At 44.8% G+C, this 20625-nt stretch overlaps 1 protein-coding gene across 1 annotated transcript; it reads left to right on the forward strand.

Annotated features, from left to right (window-relative positions):
* The first annotated feature begins 12927 nt into the window (after nt 1–12927).
* Nucleotides 12928–17395, forward strand: MRPS26 (mitochondrial ribosomal protein S26). Its single transcript, XM_078855426.1, has 4 exons — nt 12928–13379; nt 14783–14929; nt 15741–15864; nt 16687–17395. Exons 1-4 carry the CDS (start codon nt 13141–13143, stop codon nt 16852–16854), a joined length of 678 nt encoding a protein of 225 aa, XP_078711552.1. The 5' UTR covers nt 12928–13140; the 3' UTR covers nt 16855–17395.
* The last annotated feature ends 3230 nt before the right edge of the window (nt 17396–20625 follow it).

Consider the following 20625-nt stretch of genomic DNA (forward strand, 5'->3'; position numbering starts at 1 on the left):
ACACATGCCTTATTGCTCTTTTAGCATCATTGGGTTTGGTTTCTCTCGAATCATTTGTAACTAAATTACCCTTAAACCATCCACAGTGGTTTTTTTTTTCCATAAGAAGGCTGCATCGAAATGGAACTCATATTTCCTATGGCTCCCTGGGTGAGCTAATTTTAATGCAATTGTTTTAAATTATGGCCCTTTTTTTTACAAAGCAGCTGCAGCCAGTGTTGGGATGCGTCCAAAAACAACGAAGGCATTCGTTTTGATTAAATAGTGCCTTCAAAATGTTGTATTGGCAAACATCGTTTGAAAAAGAAAATATGTTTTTACTATGCTACATGCAGAGGCATCATGATAAAAGTGAGTTTAATACAAGCTTTAAATGTTGGCGCTTCTTTCTGGTGAAATGAATCTCATCGTGTTTGTGTACCAGTACAAGCAGAGACAGAAATTTGCTATTTTTATTTGCACGTAATTAATTTCGTGATGTAAATGTTTTCTCGCTGTGTCCGTGTGCCAGGGTAACAACGTCTCGTGGAACTTGTACAAGTCTCTGCAGTGTTTTACGCCAATGTTTGTTTTCCGAGCGTCCAACATCGTGACACTGCGGCCTTCGTGCTCATGTTTATCAGTCACAACTTGCCATTGCGCACGAAGAAGAGAAGAGCTTACGATTTCTATAGAGAATCAGACATTTCGATTTAAAGCTTTCGTGACTGCAGGGATTCATCTTCTTGGTTCTTTCGGTAAAGTCACGTAGAATGGAAATAATAAAATAATAAAAATAAAACATAATACAATAATTCTCACGACGTTTCGGACACAACGCAAGCAGCCGTCCTCAGGTGGAGAACAGGTCTGTCGAGAAGACTCGTGAGAATTATTTTATTGTTTTATTTTTATTATTTTATTATTTCCATTCTACGTGACTTTATCGAAAGAACCAAGAAGAATAATCAGAATTTTTATTTAGCCTCGAGGAGAAATCCGATGAGCTTCGAAGCTCTTAATCACAGATGCCCAGGAACACGTCGCGTTGACTGTGAAGCAGAGTAGGCGGGCGAGACAGAGACACGTGTGGCGAGACGCGATGGTGACCAGCAGTGGAGTCTTATGGCAAAGTAGCAGCCAAAGGACCCCACGATATCAAGGTCACGTCCACCACGGAGATGGAACGATGGGGCCAGCTCGTGTGCATGTGCTAAATGGATTGCTACATTGCAGGAATTATGACAGATGCAACTACTTTGTTATTGGGGGGGGGGGGAACCTTCATCCAGCAGTGGATTTTCATGCTTGTTGCTGTTGCCAATGATGATGATGACCAATATGCAAACTAAAACAGCAAGCGTAGCGCGATTAAGCATGCATTTTGGAGGTCTGGCCTTCAGCCAGTGCTGCTAATGTCGCAATGTTTTTCATGCCTTAAGTAGTAAACAATCAGGTCTGCCCGGTGTCTGGCTGCATGTGGATTCCTGCTCAAATAAAGTGCATTCGCTACGCTCCTCCTTACCAGCAGAGCAAAGGCGATCTCAGCAACGGTCGAAGTGCACCCAAAATAAACGTGGAGAGATGCAGATACGTTGAACAAGCGTACGTGAACTTGAACAAAACAACGGAAAAATATAGGAGAAACTATGAAAGCAATAGCTATATATGCACAAATACAAAGAAAGTATGAATTACACAATTACAAATTCACACCTGCCAATGCATAACTGCAAACGACAGATGCAAGTCACGGTTGCGAAGGTGACTGCAGTTGGCACCAAGCATGCGTTTAAAGAACACGTCTTGATGGTGAATTCCAAAGGCTCCACTTCCCATATTTCCTGAGCTCCAGCATTCCACCGAAAGAAGATGCCACACGCTAAACGTTCGCAATGCACTCAGCAGCGTGGCGTGGTCGGCATGTGGCCCTGGTGCACGAAATGCGATGGGTCCCTTCCCCTGGCCTGGGCCCAGGTGGAGTTGCACCGCCTGCACACTCGATCGTGACGTCACTGAACGCACCAGCCACTTGCTGAAGGAGAAAGTGAGGAGGGAGGAGGGGGGTTGTTTTTTTTTGTTAAGGATCTTTTAAAATAAATAAAAGTATTGATTTTAAACGGTACATTTTCTTTAAAAATAATTCATACGACTAAAAGTTTGGTGAAGACAAACTTATCAGCGTAAAGCCACCCTCGGTGTGTTCAAGCAATCTTCAACACACACACACAGCCGGCAACAACAAATACAATAAACGTGATCATCCTCTCGCCACAACATACACTGGGTGAAGAATAATAATAATAACCACGTAAAAAAGATGAAGCAAAGGAAGGAGAATAAAAACAAGGGGGGGGGGAGGGGGCAGATAAAGGAATAAAACAACAAAAGATTGAAAAATCAGAAAACAGTTTGAACGCATAGCGTTTGATGAACTGGACTGACAGACGACTTCAAAGGGTTTCGGCGAGGCTGGGCCTGACAGCGGGGTCGGAGGTCGAGCCCACCGTAGCACGGCCCTGCCGATCGATTTCATGTCAATAGCTGTCAGGGCGGCCACGCTGAGCCGGCCTTGATGAAAGCCCAAGGTGCCGTCGATGCCAAGAGGGTTGCTCTCAAACCTCGGCCCTGGATTTACCGTGTGTGTGTGTGTACGTATGTGTACGTGTGTGGACGTGTGTGTGTACGTAGGTGTGTGTACGTGTGTGTGTGTACGTGTGTGTGTGGACGTGTGTGTGTAGACGTGTGTGTGGGGAGCGGTGGTGTAGCGGTTAGCGCGTTGCGCTACGAACCTGGCCACCAGAATTCGATTCCCGTTCACGTCCAACACCAGCGACGATTATCTGAACTGGTCCTGGGGCTCCCCTAGGTTGACTCAGCCTCAAATGAGTACCTGGTGCTGTGTGTAAACATCGCCACTGGGAAGACAAAGGCAGTCGGGCGTGGTGCTGACCACCCACCCCCTCGTGTACCGTTCCGGTCTTCACAGGTGTTTGCTAACAGCACTTGCCCCTACAGTCTGTTAAGGCTATACGGGGGGACTTTGTCTTTGTATGTGTGTGTGACTGCATGCTTGTGTATTGTTGTTTCATTTGAGGTTTTCATTGTCTTTAATTATTTTTAGAAAGCGGTTCAGAGTCCCTAAAAAAGCATGCCTTTCCGTGCGCTAGTTTTACCATGCGACATTCAGTGGGGAACCAAAACTCTATCGCCTCATACCACAGTTTGGACTTCTTCTGGAAGCATCATCAGCCGTGATCAATCCACTGCTGGCTTAAGCCGTTGCCTCTCTCTACAGTCAAGTGCAGTGATCCGACAAGACAAAGATCCCCCGTATAGCATTAACAGCCTCTAGGGGCAAGTGCTGTTAGCGAGCACCTATGAAGGCCTGCACGGTACACGAGGAGGTGGGTGGCCAGCACCACGCCCGATCGCCTGTGTCTCCCCAGTGGCGATGTTTACACACGGCACCAGGTAATCATTTGAGGCTGAGTCGACCTAGGTGAGCCGCAGGACCAGTTCGGATAATCGTCACTGGGTGTTGGCCGGGAACGGGAATTGAACTCTGGTCGCCAGGTTCGTAGCGCAGCGCGCTAACCGCTACACTACCGCTCCCACATACCACCAACACACGGGCTTATGTCGATTGGGAATATTTATGTACTTATTTATTTTAATCACCTTACCTTTTTTGTGTGGTCCAGTGAAGGTTAATTATATATGTGGCCAAACGTCAGTGCAATGTGCGCACGTAATACGTCCCAGTGATTTTTAATGTTTTTGTTCGGCTGCGATAAACGTAAATAATCTATCGGACAAAATGTTCGATGGATTAGAGTTGTGATTGCTCCGCATAAACGCAATCGATTTGGTGCAACTGATTGTGCCGAAATTTTTTTTTATCAAAACAAAAACGACTTAATGCTGGGGTAATGTTCCAGTGTGTTATTATGGTGAATATCTCCACCAGCATCATTGAACGAGTTACTCAACAGAGAAGTGGGGGGGGGGGGGGCTTCTTCTAAATTCCATTATCTTAAATACCAACCCAGAAACGATAAAACTTGTAATAGTTTATTTTAAAACTTAGTTTTAGGAGACGGGTTTTTTCTTTTCTTTTTTTTACCACGTTGAGTAAAATAGAGATGCAATATAAATAACTGTATTCATGTGACATCCTTTACATGATTTTAATACATTTTTCATTCAATATGTCAAGAATTGAAATAGGACAGAGACTTTTTTTTCTAACAACTTTTGGAAATATGAACGCGAGAAGCCCCGCTGATTTTGATATTCCGCAAAATTCATTGCAGGTTTTTGGAGCGATAGCGGGTGGCCACACTCCCTTGATCTCAGAGGGGGAATTTCATGAAAATATATTTTTTTAACCTAAAAGAATAAAAAAAAATATTCATAAAAACGGACAAATCGAGGAAGACGGTGGCACGTTGTGGAGCATTTCATTTCCTGCGCCGAGTTGAAAAAAATGTCGATATGAAATATCTGTCTGTCCCAATCTGTACAAAACGTCTCTCTCATTCAGCGCTCACTATAATATTGCCCTTCCAGATGCATCAAAACCTAATATTGATGGTACAATTTTGAACCTGCACGGCGCGTCAAGGCATCCAGAGATGATTTCAAGTGACAGCTATAGGGGGTGTTGCAAGGGTAGATGGGAGGTGAAGGGGGGGGGTTAGATGGGGTTGATGGTTGATGCGGGGTAGGGGGAGAGGAAGAGTGGGTGTGGTGGAGGCAAGGTGGGGTCCACGTGCCAGCGTGCACTCAATGGGCTCCCACATGACTTGCTTCGAAATCATACACATGAGGGACACAGATTATGTGTACCGCACAAGCCCTGGGTTTGAGTCCAGATTCCCCAAATCGAACCCCTTTCTGTGTGGAGTTTGTATATTCTCCTCGTGGTCTGCACTGGTTTCCCCCCGAGTTCTCTGGATTCATCCCATAACTAATAATGTAGCTGGTATTGGGCAAATATTCTAATGCTGAAAAATTACCTGCAAAATTACTGGGTTGGGATTGTACGTAGTATTATCGCCCTCAGCAGCGTAAAGTTGGCAGGACCATCCGGAAAACGAGTCATGAGATTCAAAGATGCTTTCCTGGAAAAACAAGTGTGATACAGGTAATGTCAAGATGCAAAAATAAGAATTGAATATGCCAACCCGGATAACACGCGCGCAGACACACGGAAAATAAGAACACCTTCACAACACAGATGTATTCATCGCTTTAGCGTATACATCACCAATATAAAGTGCCATCATCAGCCACTTTTTACCCACTGCTGGATAGAGGCCTCTCCATACCCATCACCACACAGATATACGTATGTTTTAAGTCGGATACTTAACAAAAACATCCATATTTCCAATGCACCACAATGCCAGATGTTCCTTTTGGCATGGCATCCTTGACAGACAATTAATCGTAAATAGAGATCCAAAGCAACACGGAATCGTCAGTGTGCGGTGATTTTTTTTTCGGAGGAGCGGGAATTTTTTGCTATTTTTTTCTCTCTCATTTTTTTCCCGTCTCATCTTGTGCCACAGTGCTGCTTGAGCGGGGGCCGCTCCCGCTGCGAGGATATCGATTTGTAGAGACGAGCGTCTGGAGAGGCAATTAAGGCGACCACTCGGACGGCCTGTTAGGGCACAGAGGGGGCCCTTCTGCGCGCCTCCCGAAAAGCTTCGCCGCGATGGCCACGTGCGGGCGCGCGCCGTCAGTTGCTGTGGGAGAAGGACGAGGGGGGAGGGGAGACGGGAGGGGAGTGCCGATAAGCCGGAGACCGAGCTCGTCGGCTGATCAAGCTACTTGTTTTAACATCTCCCTGTGGTTCCCCCCCCCACGCTGGAGCCAACAAGCCGGCAGCACGAGGCACGGCCCCTGTTCCAAAGGTAACGTCCGTCAGATGTGCAGCAGCAGCAGCAGTCGCGGGTAATGAGAATTTACGGCCCTTTGTCAATCCACTGCTGGATGAAGGACTCTCTGCCTCGTGACAGCTGATGGGGCTTGCGCAGAGCATATTTCATCACGGATGGTCAGCTAGCTTTGGTGAAGGGAAGGGTGGGGAGCACGCTGCACCGTGAACGCCGCGCCCCGAGTTTGATTCCCACTCACGGCCAACGCCAGTGACGAATGTCTGAGCCAGTCCTGGGCCTCCTCTATGTTGACTCAGCCTCAAGTGAGTACCAGGTAAACATCGCCACGAGACAAAGGCGGCCCGGTGTGGTGCTGACCACCCACCCCCTCGTGTGCTGTGCCTGCCTTCACAGGTGATGGCTAACAGAACTTGTCCCAAAAGTCTGTTAAGGTTATATGGGGAATCTTTGTCTTTTATTTTCAGGGTGGGGGGGTGTTAAATGAGACAGTTGCCCTCCTCCTGAAATTGTTTATGTTGTTTTTTTTTTCCTTCAAGAATGTGAAATTGCAGATCAATAATTAATATATTTTTCATGTATATATTTCATCGTGGATGCATTTTGCAGTGTACAATGAAAACGCATAGACACTATGTGGCCTCACGTCAAGAATCAAGGCAAGGTGTCAGCCAAGGAACGGCACGCGCCCGAGGTGGGAACACCCAGCGTCGGGGGAGATGGAGTGACGAAATAAGCTCGCGCGCGGCTGCTGGGTGGATTGTTATACCGCAGGATCACGCCAGACGCCTGCGGCTTGGAGAAGCCTTCATCCAGCAGTGGATTGACCACGGCTAATGCTGGCGATGGTAATGATGATGGCCAGTGAAAACTTGATTTGCATGCAACGAATGTAGCCCCCCCCCCCATAATTAGTGACGATGCATGACAGTGGGAACACTTTGGGTGTGCCACTGACCATACTCGACCCAGCGGAACCGCTTCTTGGTGAGAGTCTTCCACGTGACCATGGTCCCTCAAGGTCACGACGGCTTCCGAGGAAGAGGGGAGAATCGTAGCTACCGATCGTGTTTCGGAATCAGGATCAGAATACGCATTCATACTGGAGGAATCTGATGAGCTACGAAGCTCTTTATCGCAGATGTCCAGTATATTTACCAGGTGCGACGGGGATGGCGAGGGCTGCTCCTTAACTGCAGCGGCAGTTTTTGGTGTTTTGCCACGAGCTCGTTTTACTCAGTTTCCATCCATCACTGCATGCTTAATTGCCGTAATGATATTAAAATGTTACAGTTTAATGCGATCCACCTGCGACTAGTTTTTTTTTGTGCTGGTAAAATCCAGTCGCCGGCTGTACCTTCCCCTCGCACTGAGGCATAACATAACAAAATCAGACGGAACTGGCCCGCGCGGGGACCCTTCATAGGTTTAGGGTTCGCTTAAGGCAATGAGTTTAAATCAGTCCAGATATAGGTACAGAAAAAAAGGGGGGGGGGAGCGGTGGCGCAGCGGTTAGCACGCTGCACCTAATTCGCTGGCACGGCTAACGCGGGTAACATCAGTGGACGCCTTCCTTCACCCACCTGTGCTGGCAGGTGGATGCACTCGAACTGGTTTCATTGATCCACCTGCAAAATGATTTCATGAGGCTCGTTCCCTCCCTCGGCTGTTACTCCAACATGAGTGCGGCTCACCGAACCATCTTACCTCCACGTGTCCTGCCCAAGCTCACTTACTGATCTTAACAATCAGACCGATGCCTTTCACCAACCGTATGCCCTCTCATCCACAGGCTCCTCTTTCGTCTCTCGATGTAGTTCCCAGCGTGCATCACTCCACGTGCGGTGTGTGAAATGTTCAGTTTTTTGTGCAAATTTTCCTCATCAATGTACGTATGTTGAACTTCTTTCACACCGTACGTAGCCAACCGTGATAATCGGTGGTGCGGGGAAAGGGCAATAAACTAAACACAAAAAGCAGTTCTAAAGAAATGAGTTTTCAATCAAGAATGTCCATCTTTAGGAAACATAAAAAAAAACATTACAACCTCAATAAAGTATGATTGATTTGAAGTATGACCAAAAATGAATCAATATCAATAGGAGTCCTCGCTATCCAAACAGCATTCATATTTTTGAATGTTAATTCTACGGCACGCTAAACAAGCGATCCCAATCAGTTTAGGCAAAGCGATCATGCAAATTAACGACGCCCGGTTTAACGAGGTCTTCTTGGGTATCACGTTTGCATAAAGGTCCTGTTAAAGTAGTCAAGGAAAACTATGCAATAAAATGTGGATTCATTTAGCATCTGAATGAAACCGCATCTCAACGTTAACTGAAACAGTGTTGGGCAACATTTACATTGGCAAGAGTAGCAGTCGGTTATATTAGCGGAGGAAGAAAAGGAATACCTGAAGCTGCGACTTGCACAGGGGTAGGGAGTTAACAGCATGGACGGCTGGGATAAAAAAAAAACATTTCAGACTATGGGGGCAGCAGATTATAATGAGCAACCTATCCCTGGATGACGGCTACCTGTGGGATTCGACAGGAAGCAATGCTTGCAGGAGTGGGAAAGTGCGTGGTGAAGGAGTCGAGAGTGAGATGAGCCAGGATAGGTGGCAAGGGGGGGGGGCAAGGAAGATCTGGAAGATGGTGAGTGCGATCTTGACGTTGATCCGGGATCCGATTGGGAGCCAGTGGAGCGATGGGAGCATGGCCCCTGACGTGGTCGCATTTAGATGTGCGGGTGAGGAATCTGGCAGCAGGAATGTTGATAAGCGTGCCCACGAAGGGTGCACTCTGCATATGTCCCTTGCCTCCTCCTCCTCCACCACCACCACCATCCCCTCCTCTCTCCACATGCACCGCCTCGTGGCTCCCCCAGCTCACTTAAATAAACGATGCTCCACCATCTCTACGTTAATTAGGGGATTGTTAATTGCGGGCTGGGGGCACGTGAGTACCCGCCAAGCCTTGCGGCCCCGTTCATTATAAGGGCAGCAGCGTTCATTGCTCTTTGCATAAGAACACAGACATGCATCCTTGTGGCTTTGGGTAATAGAGCGAGGCTATGTTGTAGTTACAAATATATATGCTAAGCCCTCCAAGATATATTTTAAATTCCCTTATCTACAGATAAATAACGCATTGGGGGGGAGGAGGGGGGGGGGAAGTACACTATATATTTTTTAATAGTATGTGCGGTTGTGTAGATGTACATTTTTATTTAATACTTGAGGCACACGGATACATGCAGGTGCCGTACAAATGACTGGCAAACGGTTTTGAGAATCGGACACTTAACGTTATGATGTTGTGTAACAGTTGCCGTATATTAAAGTACTACACGAAGCTAGTTTAATAGCAAATAATTATTGTAATTTTAAGTATTACCGAATTTTATATCCCTTATTATGCATTAAAATAACGTAGTTTCCATCCGACACGTGTGTTTAATTGGGCCATGCGTTTCCTGCATCGTGTTTAAGCCAAATACTACCTAAACAAAACTAAAGCTGCTTGTAAATGTTTATAAAGTAATGCTTACAAGATGTTTGCGTTTTAGAAAAAAAGTGGTACATGGGTTAAAATTGCGAACAAAATGTTTGCTATTTGACATTGAACTCAAGTTTGTATTTTTCAATGTTAAAGCATTGACACACCTACACAGGAATGCTTAAATATATATAAAGTATTAGAAATGACACAGCATATATATTTTTTTCGAAAGGGAAACAGCGCTGGCTTTTGTCTGCCAAGCAACGTGTGCAGTAGGGCGTAATAGCACACGATGTCTGCCAAAGGACGAAAATGATTAAATTGAGCAACACGGGGATTATACCTTTTTGAAAAGCGTTGATTCATTTAGTTTACTTTTTTTATAAAACAATAGTTAGAAGCTACAATGTCATGGCTGAGTCTAATAAGCGTTACGAACTCTTCATATTCAAATTAGGCGTAAAAGTGACAAGAATAATCTTTTTTTTTTTGGAATAATGAACAACTTAATGCCGCTAGGGGAGAACGGCAAACGGATGTACTTTTCAGTACGCATTCGAAGCACTCCATCCGTATAATTCCAAAGCTTAATTTGTAAAAAAAAAAGAAGAATTACAAAGTAATGAAAATAAGTAAATAATCATTATTTAAAATAACGTCAGTGCAAGGAGAGGAGGAGGGAAAAAAAATCTGTATTGTATCGCGCAATTCTCCAAACTAATTAGACCTAAGAAAAAATAAATTCCCTTCTAATCCCCCACAAAGCTTGGCGTACCCCCTTCTGCCAAAAAAACTTTGCACTTTTTGTTTCACGAACCACGGGGTGTTGAGTCTGGGAGATGGTGGCGGCTGGGGGGGCTGCGAGTGGGGGGGGGGGTCTGTGCAATCCCCGCAGGCCACTGCCTCGTATTCTAATGCACCCTAATTAAGTGCGAGCTCTAATTAGGAAACGGGCTTTAATTAGTAAAGCTCTTGCATATTTGATTAGCGGGGGAGAGGGCGGTTGGTAATGGGTGGGTGGCAGGGGGAAGCGGGTGAGTGGGATGGTTGGTTGGTGGTGGTGGATGGGTGGTTTGGGTGGTGGGTTGGAGTGGAAATTTTCTTCGTCTGCAGGGACCCGTGCGATAATTAGAAAACAAAAAAAAATAATTAAAGAATTACTTTTCTTTTTTAATGTGCCGTGGAATAATATATCGGAGCGATGGAAGGCTGTCGTTGGAATTGCAATGGCTTTGTTGGAGGGGGTGGGCAACGAAATTGGGTGAAGTGCTATGGATTGCTCAGAAGTTATAGGACTCACAACAACTGTGCAAAGAAGGGCGCATGTTAATTTGCAGGTGGCTTTGCGGCTCATGTGTGCGTCTCTCGGGTGGTTTGTTAATCTTGGGGGTTTGCAAAAATCAGCTTTGAGGACGCGCCTCCCCAAGGCATTATTGCACTGCCTTTAAATTATAAGACGATGCAGAATTAGACTGATGCTACGAGAGCACACATAAGGCCCTTTTATAAGCTCGCAAATGAGTCAGAAAATTGCAAATGTGTCCCTTTCCATTAACTGGTCTTTAATCCTTCTGCTAAAAAAGAAAGGGGGAGAGTACACCGGGAGTGTGCGTGTCACTAAGTCACAATTCAGTATAGTTCCATCCAACTTATGATTAATCTTGAAAGTGGTATGTTATTTGTTTAAAAAAAATCGTCTTTAAGTGAAATATTAAGTTGCAAGGAAGTGTGTGTGTGCCGATTCACTTTCCGAACACTTCCTTCTAAACTTAGAATTTCACATATAGATTTTTGACAATAACATCCCACTTTTAAGAGAAACTATGCAATTGGTATGGGTATGCTGTAATATCTTGAGACGTGTATTTGCTACTTCTGCAGTGTTGTAGAGCATTATTTAATAGGCAATGTATATTGAAAGTGTCAATACATTTTTTTAAACACCAATTTTAACAAAACATGTTTAACTCCAGTTTTTTTTACGTATTGTCAATCCACCGCTGGATGAAGTACGCACTACTTTAATATATTGCTGTAAATCATCATCAAATTAGCCTGTGATTTGTATAAACGTTGAACTTCTTTCACACCGTACATAGTCAGCCGCGCTAATCAGAGTCGCGGGGAAAGGAAATACGTAACAACTTGCACTGATCTACATGTCTTTAATAGTTAGTGTTTTACTTAACAAATTATATTTTCTGAATCGTCGGTTACAATTGAAATCGTAATGAATGTTGTATCACTATAAATGTAACGTTGCATGCTGCATACATTCCGTTGTGAAATAAATGCAGTACTAGATTCAATATTTTCCGATGATCTTTGAATACATTTAGCAACGTACCAATTTTTCACGAGAAACAACCAGTCGGCTGTGATCTCTTGTCAGACATCTCTCGTAAACAAAGGCGTGTGCTCTGGGCTTCATTTAAGACGGATCTGTCCAACGGGTTTTATTTGAAATTAAGCCCTGGGTATTCACACCCCGTGAACAATAGAAAAAATCCACCGGGGCGACTACCGGGCTTTTATTAGCGTGGCACCCAAGCTATGGAACGCCTTGCCACTTTGAAAGCAAAGCAATCGGAGTCGGTAGACATTTAAGTCTGCTTTGAAAACCCCATCTCTTGAAACCGACCTTCCCTCTTTAGTTTCGTCGCTTGTCCTGGTTCTGTTTTTTTGGTCACTGCTTTTCATGCATTGCGCATTTGGGGTCCTAGGATGGAATGCGCATTATAAATTAGAATGATAATTTATGAAAAGATCTGTACCTGATGCCCACCATCAACTGATCGTATTCGCGGCAATCGAGCGCCACCTGCTGCCCGACAAACGCCGAAGTTGCTCCGCGTCGCTGACGAAGAGCTTCACCTCAATTGGACGTGTCGGAACGCCGTGACTAATATTGGTCGCGAAAGCCTCCGACTACTTACTTACTACTAGTAGCCTCCTCCTGCTACTTACTAGGGCTGAACGATTAAGCGATTTCAAATCATAATCCCAATTTGAAACAATGCGATTAGCAAATCGCAAAGGCTGCGATTTTTCGCGATTTGAAAAGTCCTATTACTTTCGTTTTGGAATTGTTGTATTTTTTTATTAGAACTTAATTTATTTAACTTAACAATTGTTCTATGTTTGATTGTTCTATTTTAATTAAAACATTTTAATAAATACATGTTGGAAGCTATTCATATATTTTAAGTTCTCATCCTTGCATTAAAATATACAGAGCAGTTCATATTGTGATGGCGTCACGTGGTAATGCTCCATCACATGTATTCAATCTATTACACAGTGAATATTGACCTGAAGCTTGACTTAAAAAAATTGAATCGCAAACCAAATTGCAATATCTGTCAGAAAATCAAATCGCAATATCTGTCAGAAAAATCGCACTTAAATATCTTTCCCAAATCGTTGAGCCCTGCTGGGTAGAATTCGATGGTAGCTGTTGAAGTTAGACTCAGCAAGACGGCGCTCGCGGATTGACCAATCAGAGCGCGCGTCACTGCTTCCGCACGTGACCCCCCCCCGCTGCCGCCCCCACCCCCACCTCAACCAAGATGGCAGCGCCCTGAGCAGCCCACCACATCTCCGCCACGTGGACGCGACCTTTCTCGCTCTCCTCTCTCGCTCTCCTCTCTTCTCCTTCGGCGTCGCCACCAAAGTCGTCGTCCCCCTCCCCACCACCACCTCCGCTTGTCTTCCACAGTCGCGATCACCGCGCTGTCCTCCTTCCATCGCCCGCCATGGCGGCTTTGCTGCCCGTAATCTGCGCAGGGCGAACGGCGTGCGTGTTCGCGGCGCCCTTCTGCCGGCCCCGGCTCGCGATTGCCTTGATGCAGGTCCGAGGGCGCAAGTCCCGGGGCGATCCCAAAGCCAAGTCGAAGGCGGAGCGCGTGCGGCAGCCCACGCCCGTCGACGTGGAGGAGATGCTGGTGCTGAGTGACCGCTACGAGCAGTATCGATTCGTCTTCGCGGCTCTACGGTACCCGATGCTTGTGGGTTGCAGCTGTCCCCGGGGGCGAGGGGGTGGTGGTTGCTACCGCGTGTCGGGTCGGCATGATGTCCTAAACTCGTATGTACGTCAAAACATATAGCTGTCAACCCACACGGTTTAGCCCGTATTCTTGTGTAGGGAAATTGAGTTGTCAGGTCCATACGGCGTACAGACGTTTCAATACGGGCACGGGGTGACCGATACGGTCTGAATTGGTCTAATAAGGTAGGCATTGATAAGGGGTTGACAGGTATGAGTACACACAAATAACTATAAGGTAATAAAAAAAACTATTTTATCATTTGTTTCTCCCTTGTGATGGGACTGTAGGATGAACGTTGAGATGTATTAGGGCACGTGGTGACCAATAAAGTCTGAATTGGTCTGTAATAAGGTAGGCACTGACAAGTGGTTAACATGAATGGTAAACCGTGATGATCGGCAGCCATGGTCAGTCCACTGCTCGATGAAGGCATCACTAAATCGTTGTCACGTTCCCACTTAGCACCATCCATCATGATGGTGTCGTTTCATGAAGATCTGGTTTGTGATGTCCTTCATACATGGGGTCGGCGACCGAAATAAGAAGAGACATTTGTTTTGTCGAATTCGGTCAAGAAAACCCCGCAATGCACTGTGTGGTGAATACGAGACGGGCGATCCTTCATGAATAGCGGTCGCGAAGCAGCAGTCCGCAAAGAGCCACAGGTTGCCGAGCCCTGCTCACACCAAACAAACACAAACGTGCGGAAACAATCAGGACACGCATTGGTGAAGCACCACAACACAACCACGACGAGAGTTAGGTTGTTTTTCACCCCATCACCTACCTCATCACCTACCTCATTAATTTACCGAACCAGTCACCCCCAACAAACAGGCACCAACGTCTACAACCCAAAACGGCAACGTGCCACACACCCACTCTGCACCTGACCAACCAAACATACCCCTACAACTGCCACCAATCACCCCATGGTTTAATTTCAGCCACAGCTGGCTGGTGCTGAGCTTCGGGAAATGTCTCCCACTGTTTCGTGGGGTTTGAGGCCCCGATAACTATTGAATTAAAAATGAAGCTTTGGTCACCTAAACACTACCACCACTATCCACCCCCCCCCCCCTAATGCTACCAGCTTGCCACCATATCACGTCAGTCACTCCCGTTCACCTCTAAATCCCCTCATTCATGTGATGTAACAATCCATCTTGCACAAAAACGATTTTATCACTCCCTCCCCCCGTCTCCTGGTGCATGTCCTTTGGTAGAATAATGGCTGGAAACTCGTAGAATTCATTGATTGCGTGGTTTCTGGCATCCTCTACTGGAATTTGGTATAGCACAAATAAAAATGTTTCTCTGTGGGGTGTTGTGGCTGCGCGCTCCTCAGGCGTGAGTTTCGTAAAGATTTATTCCTGAAGAAACGAGAGGAGTCTTTGGGTCTGCGGGCTGAGGAGCGTGCTGTCCAAGAGGCGGAGGAGCAACGACAGCTGCTGGAGTGGAACAACGCGGAGAATGAACGCCTCCGACTGATCAGGTCGGTACATGGATTTTCGGCCAAAATTTCTCCGTCTTGATTTCATTGTGCCATTCGCACACTCCAACGAGGTCGGTCACAGTCAAAGGTTAGCAACCTGCGGCTCCATAGCTGCGTTGCGGCTCTTTAAGGACTGGATTCGTGACGTTATTAGGGACCGCCATCACGTATTCACATGGATTGCGGCTCCTTGAAATATTTTTTTCCCCGAATTCGAAAAAAATGTATCCTGTATTTTGGTTGCCCACCCCTGTGGACATCGTCACGTGAATATTCTTGTTCTTATGAAGCATGCGATGAATCTTCCTACCTCTGTGTTTCAATGAATTGTCACGATTCGGGGATTGTGATTCGATAATGTTTTCATTGTATCGTTTGTAGAATTTAATTTATAAATTCTCTCATGTGATGTTTTGCCTCAGTTATGCCATTAGCATGAATTGCAAATAATCAATTTGTTTGTTCGTTTCTCAATCCGCTTGTCCTGGTGATGGTCAACGCGACAGCATATTGAGTAGGGTGGTCCAGACCTCCCTTACAAATAATCAATTTGTACATTGACTATATGTTGTATTTCTTTTGAGGAAAATAATGTATTTTAATTTGTAAATTGTTGTGAACTGAGCTCTGAGCATCACTAGTTTTCCATAAAAAACTAAATGCAATCCTTTTTGGTAAAATTACAAAATTGAATCTACTCTAATAATATACGGTGATACCAAAATGTGGTCCGTGAGTTTATTCTGACAACAGCTTGGTAATATGGTATGCATGCCATTTCTGAGTGTTTCTCTTATTTCTCCGTGATAAGGGAAGAGCGATATCGTAGCGAAGTCGTTCTTAAAGAGAAGAGCAAGCAACAAGCGGCATCGAAGCTTTTCGAATTTGAGGTGAAGAAGAAAGAAGAGAGGGAAGAAATTGTGCGGAGGCTAAAGGTTCGTACCTTTGTACTTGACACACGAACACTTATACAACGGAGGGGATGTCCTGAAAAAAACATCATCTACAACTAAACTACCAAACAAAACTATTTTCTATTTTACCAGGTAAGGTCCACTGACCTATACAGATATATTTCAGAAGCAACCTGGCCACAAATGGTAGCTCAATGAGGTGGCTTATCATGTGGAAATGTATAGCAGCTAAATACTGTAAATGGATGTTTCTAAATATGGAGGGAAAAACCGAAGCACCCGGAGGAAAATCCACGCTGCCACGGGGAGAACATGAAAACTCTAAATATACAGGTGTTCAGGTCAGGATCGAACCCACGACCTGCATACGAGGCGAGGGAGTTAACATCTTGCCACTACGGCATTTTGACTGCAAGTTTTGTGGTTAATGTAGACATGATTCCTTGCAAAAGGTTTCAGTTTTGTCGCCAGAAAAAAGGGGAAAACCCTATTATAATAGTAGACTAAATAAGTGAGTGAAAAAAGTGAGTTATTAAGTCAATTTGTCGCGATATAATTTTGCTGCAGTGCCGTCTGATATACGCTCCGCAACCTATAACGCCCTGTTACTGCATTGCGGTTGCCCATCCAAGCATTGTCCAGTTATTTAAGGCTGCTTTGCTTCCTTGATCAGGCTCATTTCCCGTGATTCGGTAACATGCAGTTGGGTATTTAGATGCAATATTCGATTCTTTTTTTACTGATAACTGCATTATACTCTACGCATGAACAGGCAGGTAGCAGTTTTATAACAGTCGACCATTTAACCTCCAATGAGTTGTCTTGTAACTTGATCCCATCCAGGAAGAGGTGAAGAACTTCATCACCCTTGAGAACCTGGATGCACGGATCGACGCTGCCATCGATAACCCCAAGAGCTTCAACTTTGCTGTAGACAAGGAAGGCAGGATCGTTAAGCGCACAGCGGTGCACTTGCAGGAGGAGGTCAAGAAGCGAGACTCGGCCGTTTAATCAACAACTTTCCCGAAAAATGTTTGCTGGCAGATCCATCCAGTACAAATGTATTATTATAAGTAAGGTTTTTGTTTTTTGCTCCAGCCATTTGTAATCCACTAGTGGATGAAGGCCTCCCCATTCCTTGTCCGTGATGGAAGTTTTTGACCATACTTCACCACGGTTGGTCAGTGCTGGTTGATGAAGCGACCGTTGGGGAGGGCAGTACCGGATCAGATGTCACTTGCCATTGATGTTAGCTCTGGCCAGGAATCGAACTTGGATCCCCAGATTCATAGCAGAGGGTGCTAACCACCGTGCTATCGCTTCACACAGATACGTGGTATAAATGGGCAGTGGTGTTGGGTAGGTGTGTAACGATGCACAGGTTCATCGATTCAATGTTGATTTTCATGTTCACTACACACATGGACCGTGCGCTTTAGAATGTATGATTAGCATTTCTTATGTCTTGTCAGAATACTGCACGTGATCCTGTGTAGCCTCTGGAGGTGCTACATTCGCCACAATGTAAATAAAAAACTGTTAAATTCCTTAATCGAATCCTGCTTTGTGCTAAGGCATGACAGTTCATACATGATCTGTTCACTGCTGGATGAAGGCCTCACCAAGCTGTTGCAGTCTTTTAATAGTCGTGCGATGTAACAGCCCACGAACTGATGCCATCATGCTCTCAGACGTGTTCTTTCCTTTGTCTGCCATTTCTTATCTGTTCTCCAAGGAGGAACAAAGATTTCTCGGGAAGAGTGACTCAAAAAATATGTATCGGTGTTTTCGGCCAGTAAATGCCAATTGTGCTGTTTAATCACGTCCTTGGAGAGAATCAATTCGGAAATCTCGTAAATGCAGTGAATATCCGCAGTAGAGATTTTATCGAAGTAGGGGTTGCACTTTTCTTGGCACTGCTACGAGATGGCTTTATTTCTTTCGTAGTCAAACCAGTATTTTGACTTCACCGACCTGAGAATTAAGCCAAATAAATGTAAATGCCCAATATACATCGTGTAAAAATTTCGGGTACACTCGAACTCTGCTTAATCACTGGCTGTTACCAGGACTAAACCATGCTCTCAATGCTTGTCGCCTCTGACCTCAGCCACCCGGCCATTTCAGAGCGAGTCTTTGACTTGAAATGTTATTGACTACCCGATTATGATAATTATGATAATGTATGTGCATTTTAGCGTGTAATCTTGGGGAGGGTTATGGGTGAGTTGAATGTTGTATAAACATTTTATAAAAATGTCCTGTATTTTAAAATATTAAGTTTCCATTTTCCTTTAATAGCTGAAGTAATTTGTGTTGCTGTTGGACAATTTTGGAATTTAAAAGATTGACTTTGTTGCACTTTGCACTGTGAATAGCGGTGTGTGATGTTATGCTTGCCATTTTGCGTGCCCCAATAACGATGCATGTGAACTTGCCAACACGTTTGTGTGGTTTATACAAATCGCCAGGATAGTTGTGGAGAATATCCTTTCCGCGTTTCCACACTATCACACTTGTTGCAGTCCATTAATTGACAATTATTGGCAAAAAAAATGTAAGCGTTTATAGAGCGTGGATGCATCCCACTTTGACATTTGGAGAAAGAACAAATTCACAGGCCCTTTCCGTCGTGCCAGGAATATTTTACGCGTGTATTTTTTCGCGCCTTGTGCAGCGTCGTTTGTTTTATATTTTGTAGAAATTGCGTACAATAGCAAGGGTGGATGGAATCGCGGTTGTAGAGGTGTTGTAATGGCTTTCTCTGTTGGGCAAGGTTAACTGTAAGTGTACCCTTTTAAAAGTGTTTTGCTTTGTTCATGAGCATGGCTTGCGCTCTTTCTAAATGTGGTGGCTAAAATAAGCCATGCAATGAGTGTGCGACTTAATGGCACGTCACTGATGTGTGGCGGTTTTGTTTTTGCGAGTAAAGAGGGGAGAGAAAAAATATTTCGAAATTGAAATCGCAAAGGTTTTTTTTTTTACTCAACTAAATAGCTGTGTTGAAATCTGGGAAATGTTGCATTCTTACGGAATGCCCTTCCCTAAAGCCTCTTTTCCTTATAGACCGCAGCAGACATTTTCCATCATGAAATAAATGGAATGTACATTCATTTGGCGGGGCCTTTGATTGCTATGCGCGGAGCCATTCATCGCCACTGAAAAGGCCGAATCGCAATGCTTCGTTATAAATCAACAAGGGCAAAAGGTTATGCAGGAATTTATTTGAGTAATTTTGTTCTTTCAAGAACAAATCTCCTCAACCTTGGCTGTGTTGGTTTAACAATGAGTGCCGTGAGTGATGGACGTCAGTGACGGATGCCTGCAGTAATGGAACGCTGAAAATCTTGAATTAAGTGGAGCAAAATGTGAATGCTTGCAGATGCGTGCCTTTTAAAGTGGCGATGAATATGTTTTTGCATTGTCGACGGTGCAACAGGAACGGTGGGCTCAATGGTTGCATTCAATCTCTCGGGTGTCGGAAGCAAACGGCTGCCGATTAGCGAGCTTCCACACGGACACATGGCAGTGAAGTTGATGCACATTGAGCAGGACATTTTTTTTTTAAAGGACGGTTTTATAACAACTCGCTGAACCATTTTTTCCAGATACAAGTTTCGTACGGCCATTTTGTACCATTCGGTTTTCCGAAGGTCAATTTGAACATGAAAGGAAACAAAGAATCGCAGGTGTAAGAATGCTAACATGTCGTGCTACTTGTACAAACTGTGTTGGCAGTTAAATTTCGATTTAAAGCTTTCGTGACTGCAGGGATTCATCTTCTTGGTTCTTTCGGTAAAGTCACGTAGAATGGAAATTAAAAAAATAATAATAAAATAAATAAAACAATGAAATAATTCTCACGACGTTTCGGCCACAACGCAAGTAGCCGTCAGGTGGAGAACAGGTCTGTCGAGGAGACAGTCTAAATGACTCTGTCTCCTCGACAGACCTGTTCTCCACCTGAGGACGGCTACTTGCGTTGTGGCCGAAACGTGAGAATTATTTTATTATGTTTTTTTTCCATTCTACGTGACTTTATTGAAAGAACCAAGAAGATGTGTTGGCAGTGTTCGAATTGAGACGGCGAGTGTGGGACTCGGGCGCTAAGAATAAACGTGCCCGCGGGGATTTACATTACAATCAACGGGGCGAATGTTGGCGCCTTGTTAAAGCGCAACCCAAGGTCATGTTCGCCGAATAGCGAAACGGAAGGGTGCCGAGTTCCGTGTTAGCATAAAGAAAGGTTCCTGTGTCTTGCGCGAGTTGAAATAGTGCGTGTGACTTGAGTTTAAGCACACGCTTTCACACCGATTCAAATAGATTGTGCCTTCTGGTATGGACAATTGAAAGAGAGGGGACGTTAGCAAAAAAACATTAGGGTGATCCAGTTACAGATTCCTACTAAAATAATGGTAGCGATATACGGTTATCGGGTAAGACGTGAGGACTGTTAAGCATGCCATCCTGCACACGTCACTTCGTCATTTCTTGAACATTTTGCTCTGTTTTTTTTTCTCTCGTAACATTTATAAGAACTCATTTTCACAGCATTTTTGTTAGTAATTTTCCTTTGCAGTGGGGCATTCCAAAAAAAAGTCTCATCCACGCATACTCCCGTCGTGTTATTAACAGCACAGCACCGAACTTACAATCCAGAGGTCTTCCAATTTGCTTTCATGTTACCGCCACGTGAGTTGAGACAACGGGACAGTTTTATAAAAAATCACCCGCACCCGTTCACTCGGCAGTATAATCATCAGCGATTTTATACAGCGTCGT

Source organism: Lampetra fluviatilis, chromosome 4 (assembly GCF_964198595.1).
Source record: "Lampetra fluviatilis chromosome 4, kcLamFluv1.1, whole genome shotgun sequence".
Lineage (NCBI taxonomy): Eukaryota > Metazoa > Chordata > Hyperoartia > Petromyzontiformes > Petromyzontidae > Lampetra > Lampetra fluviatilis.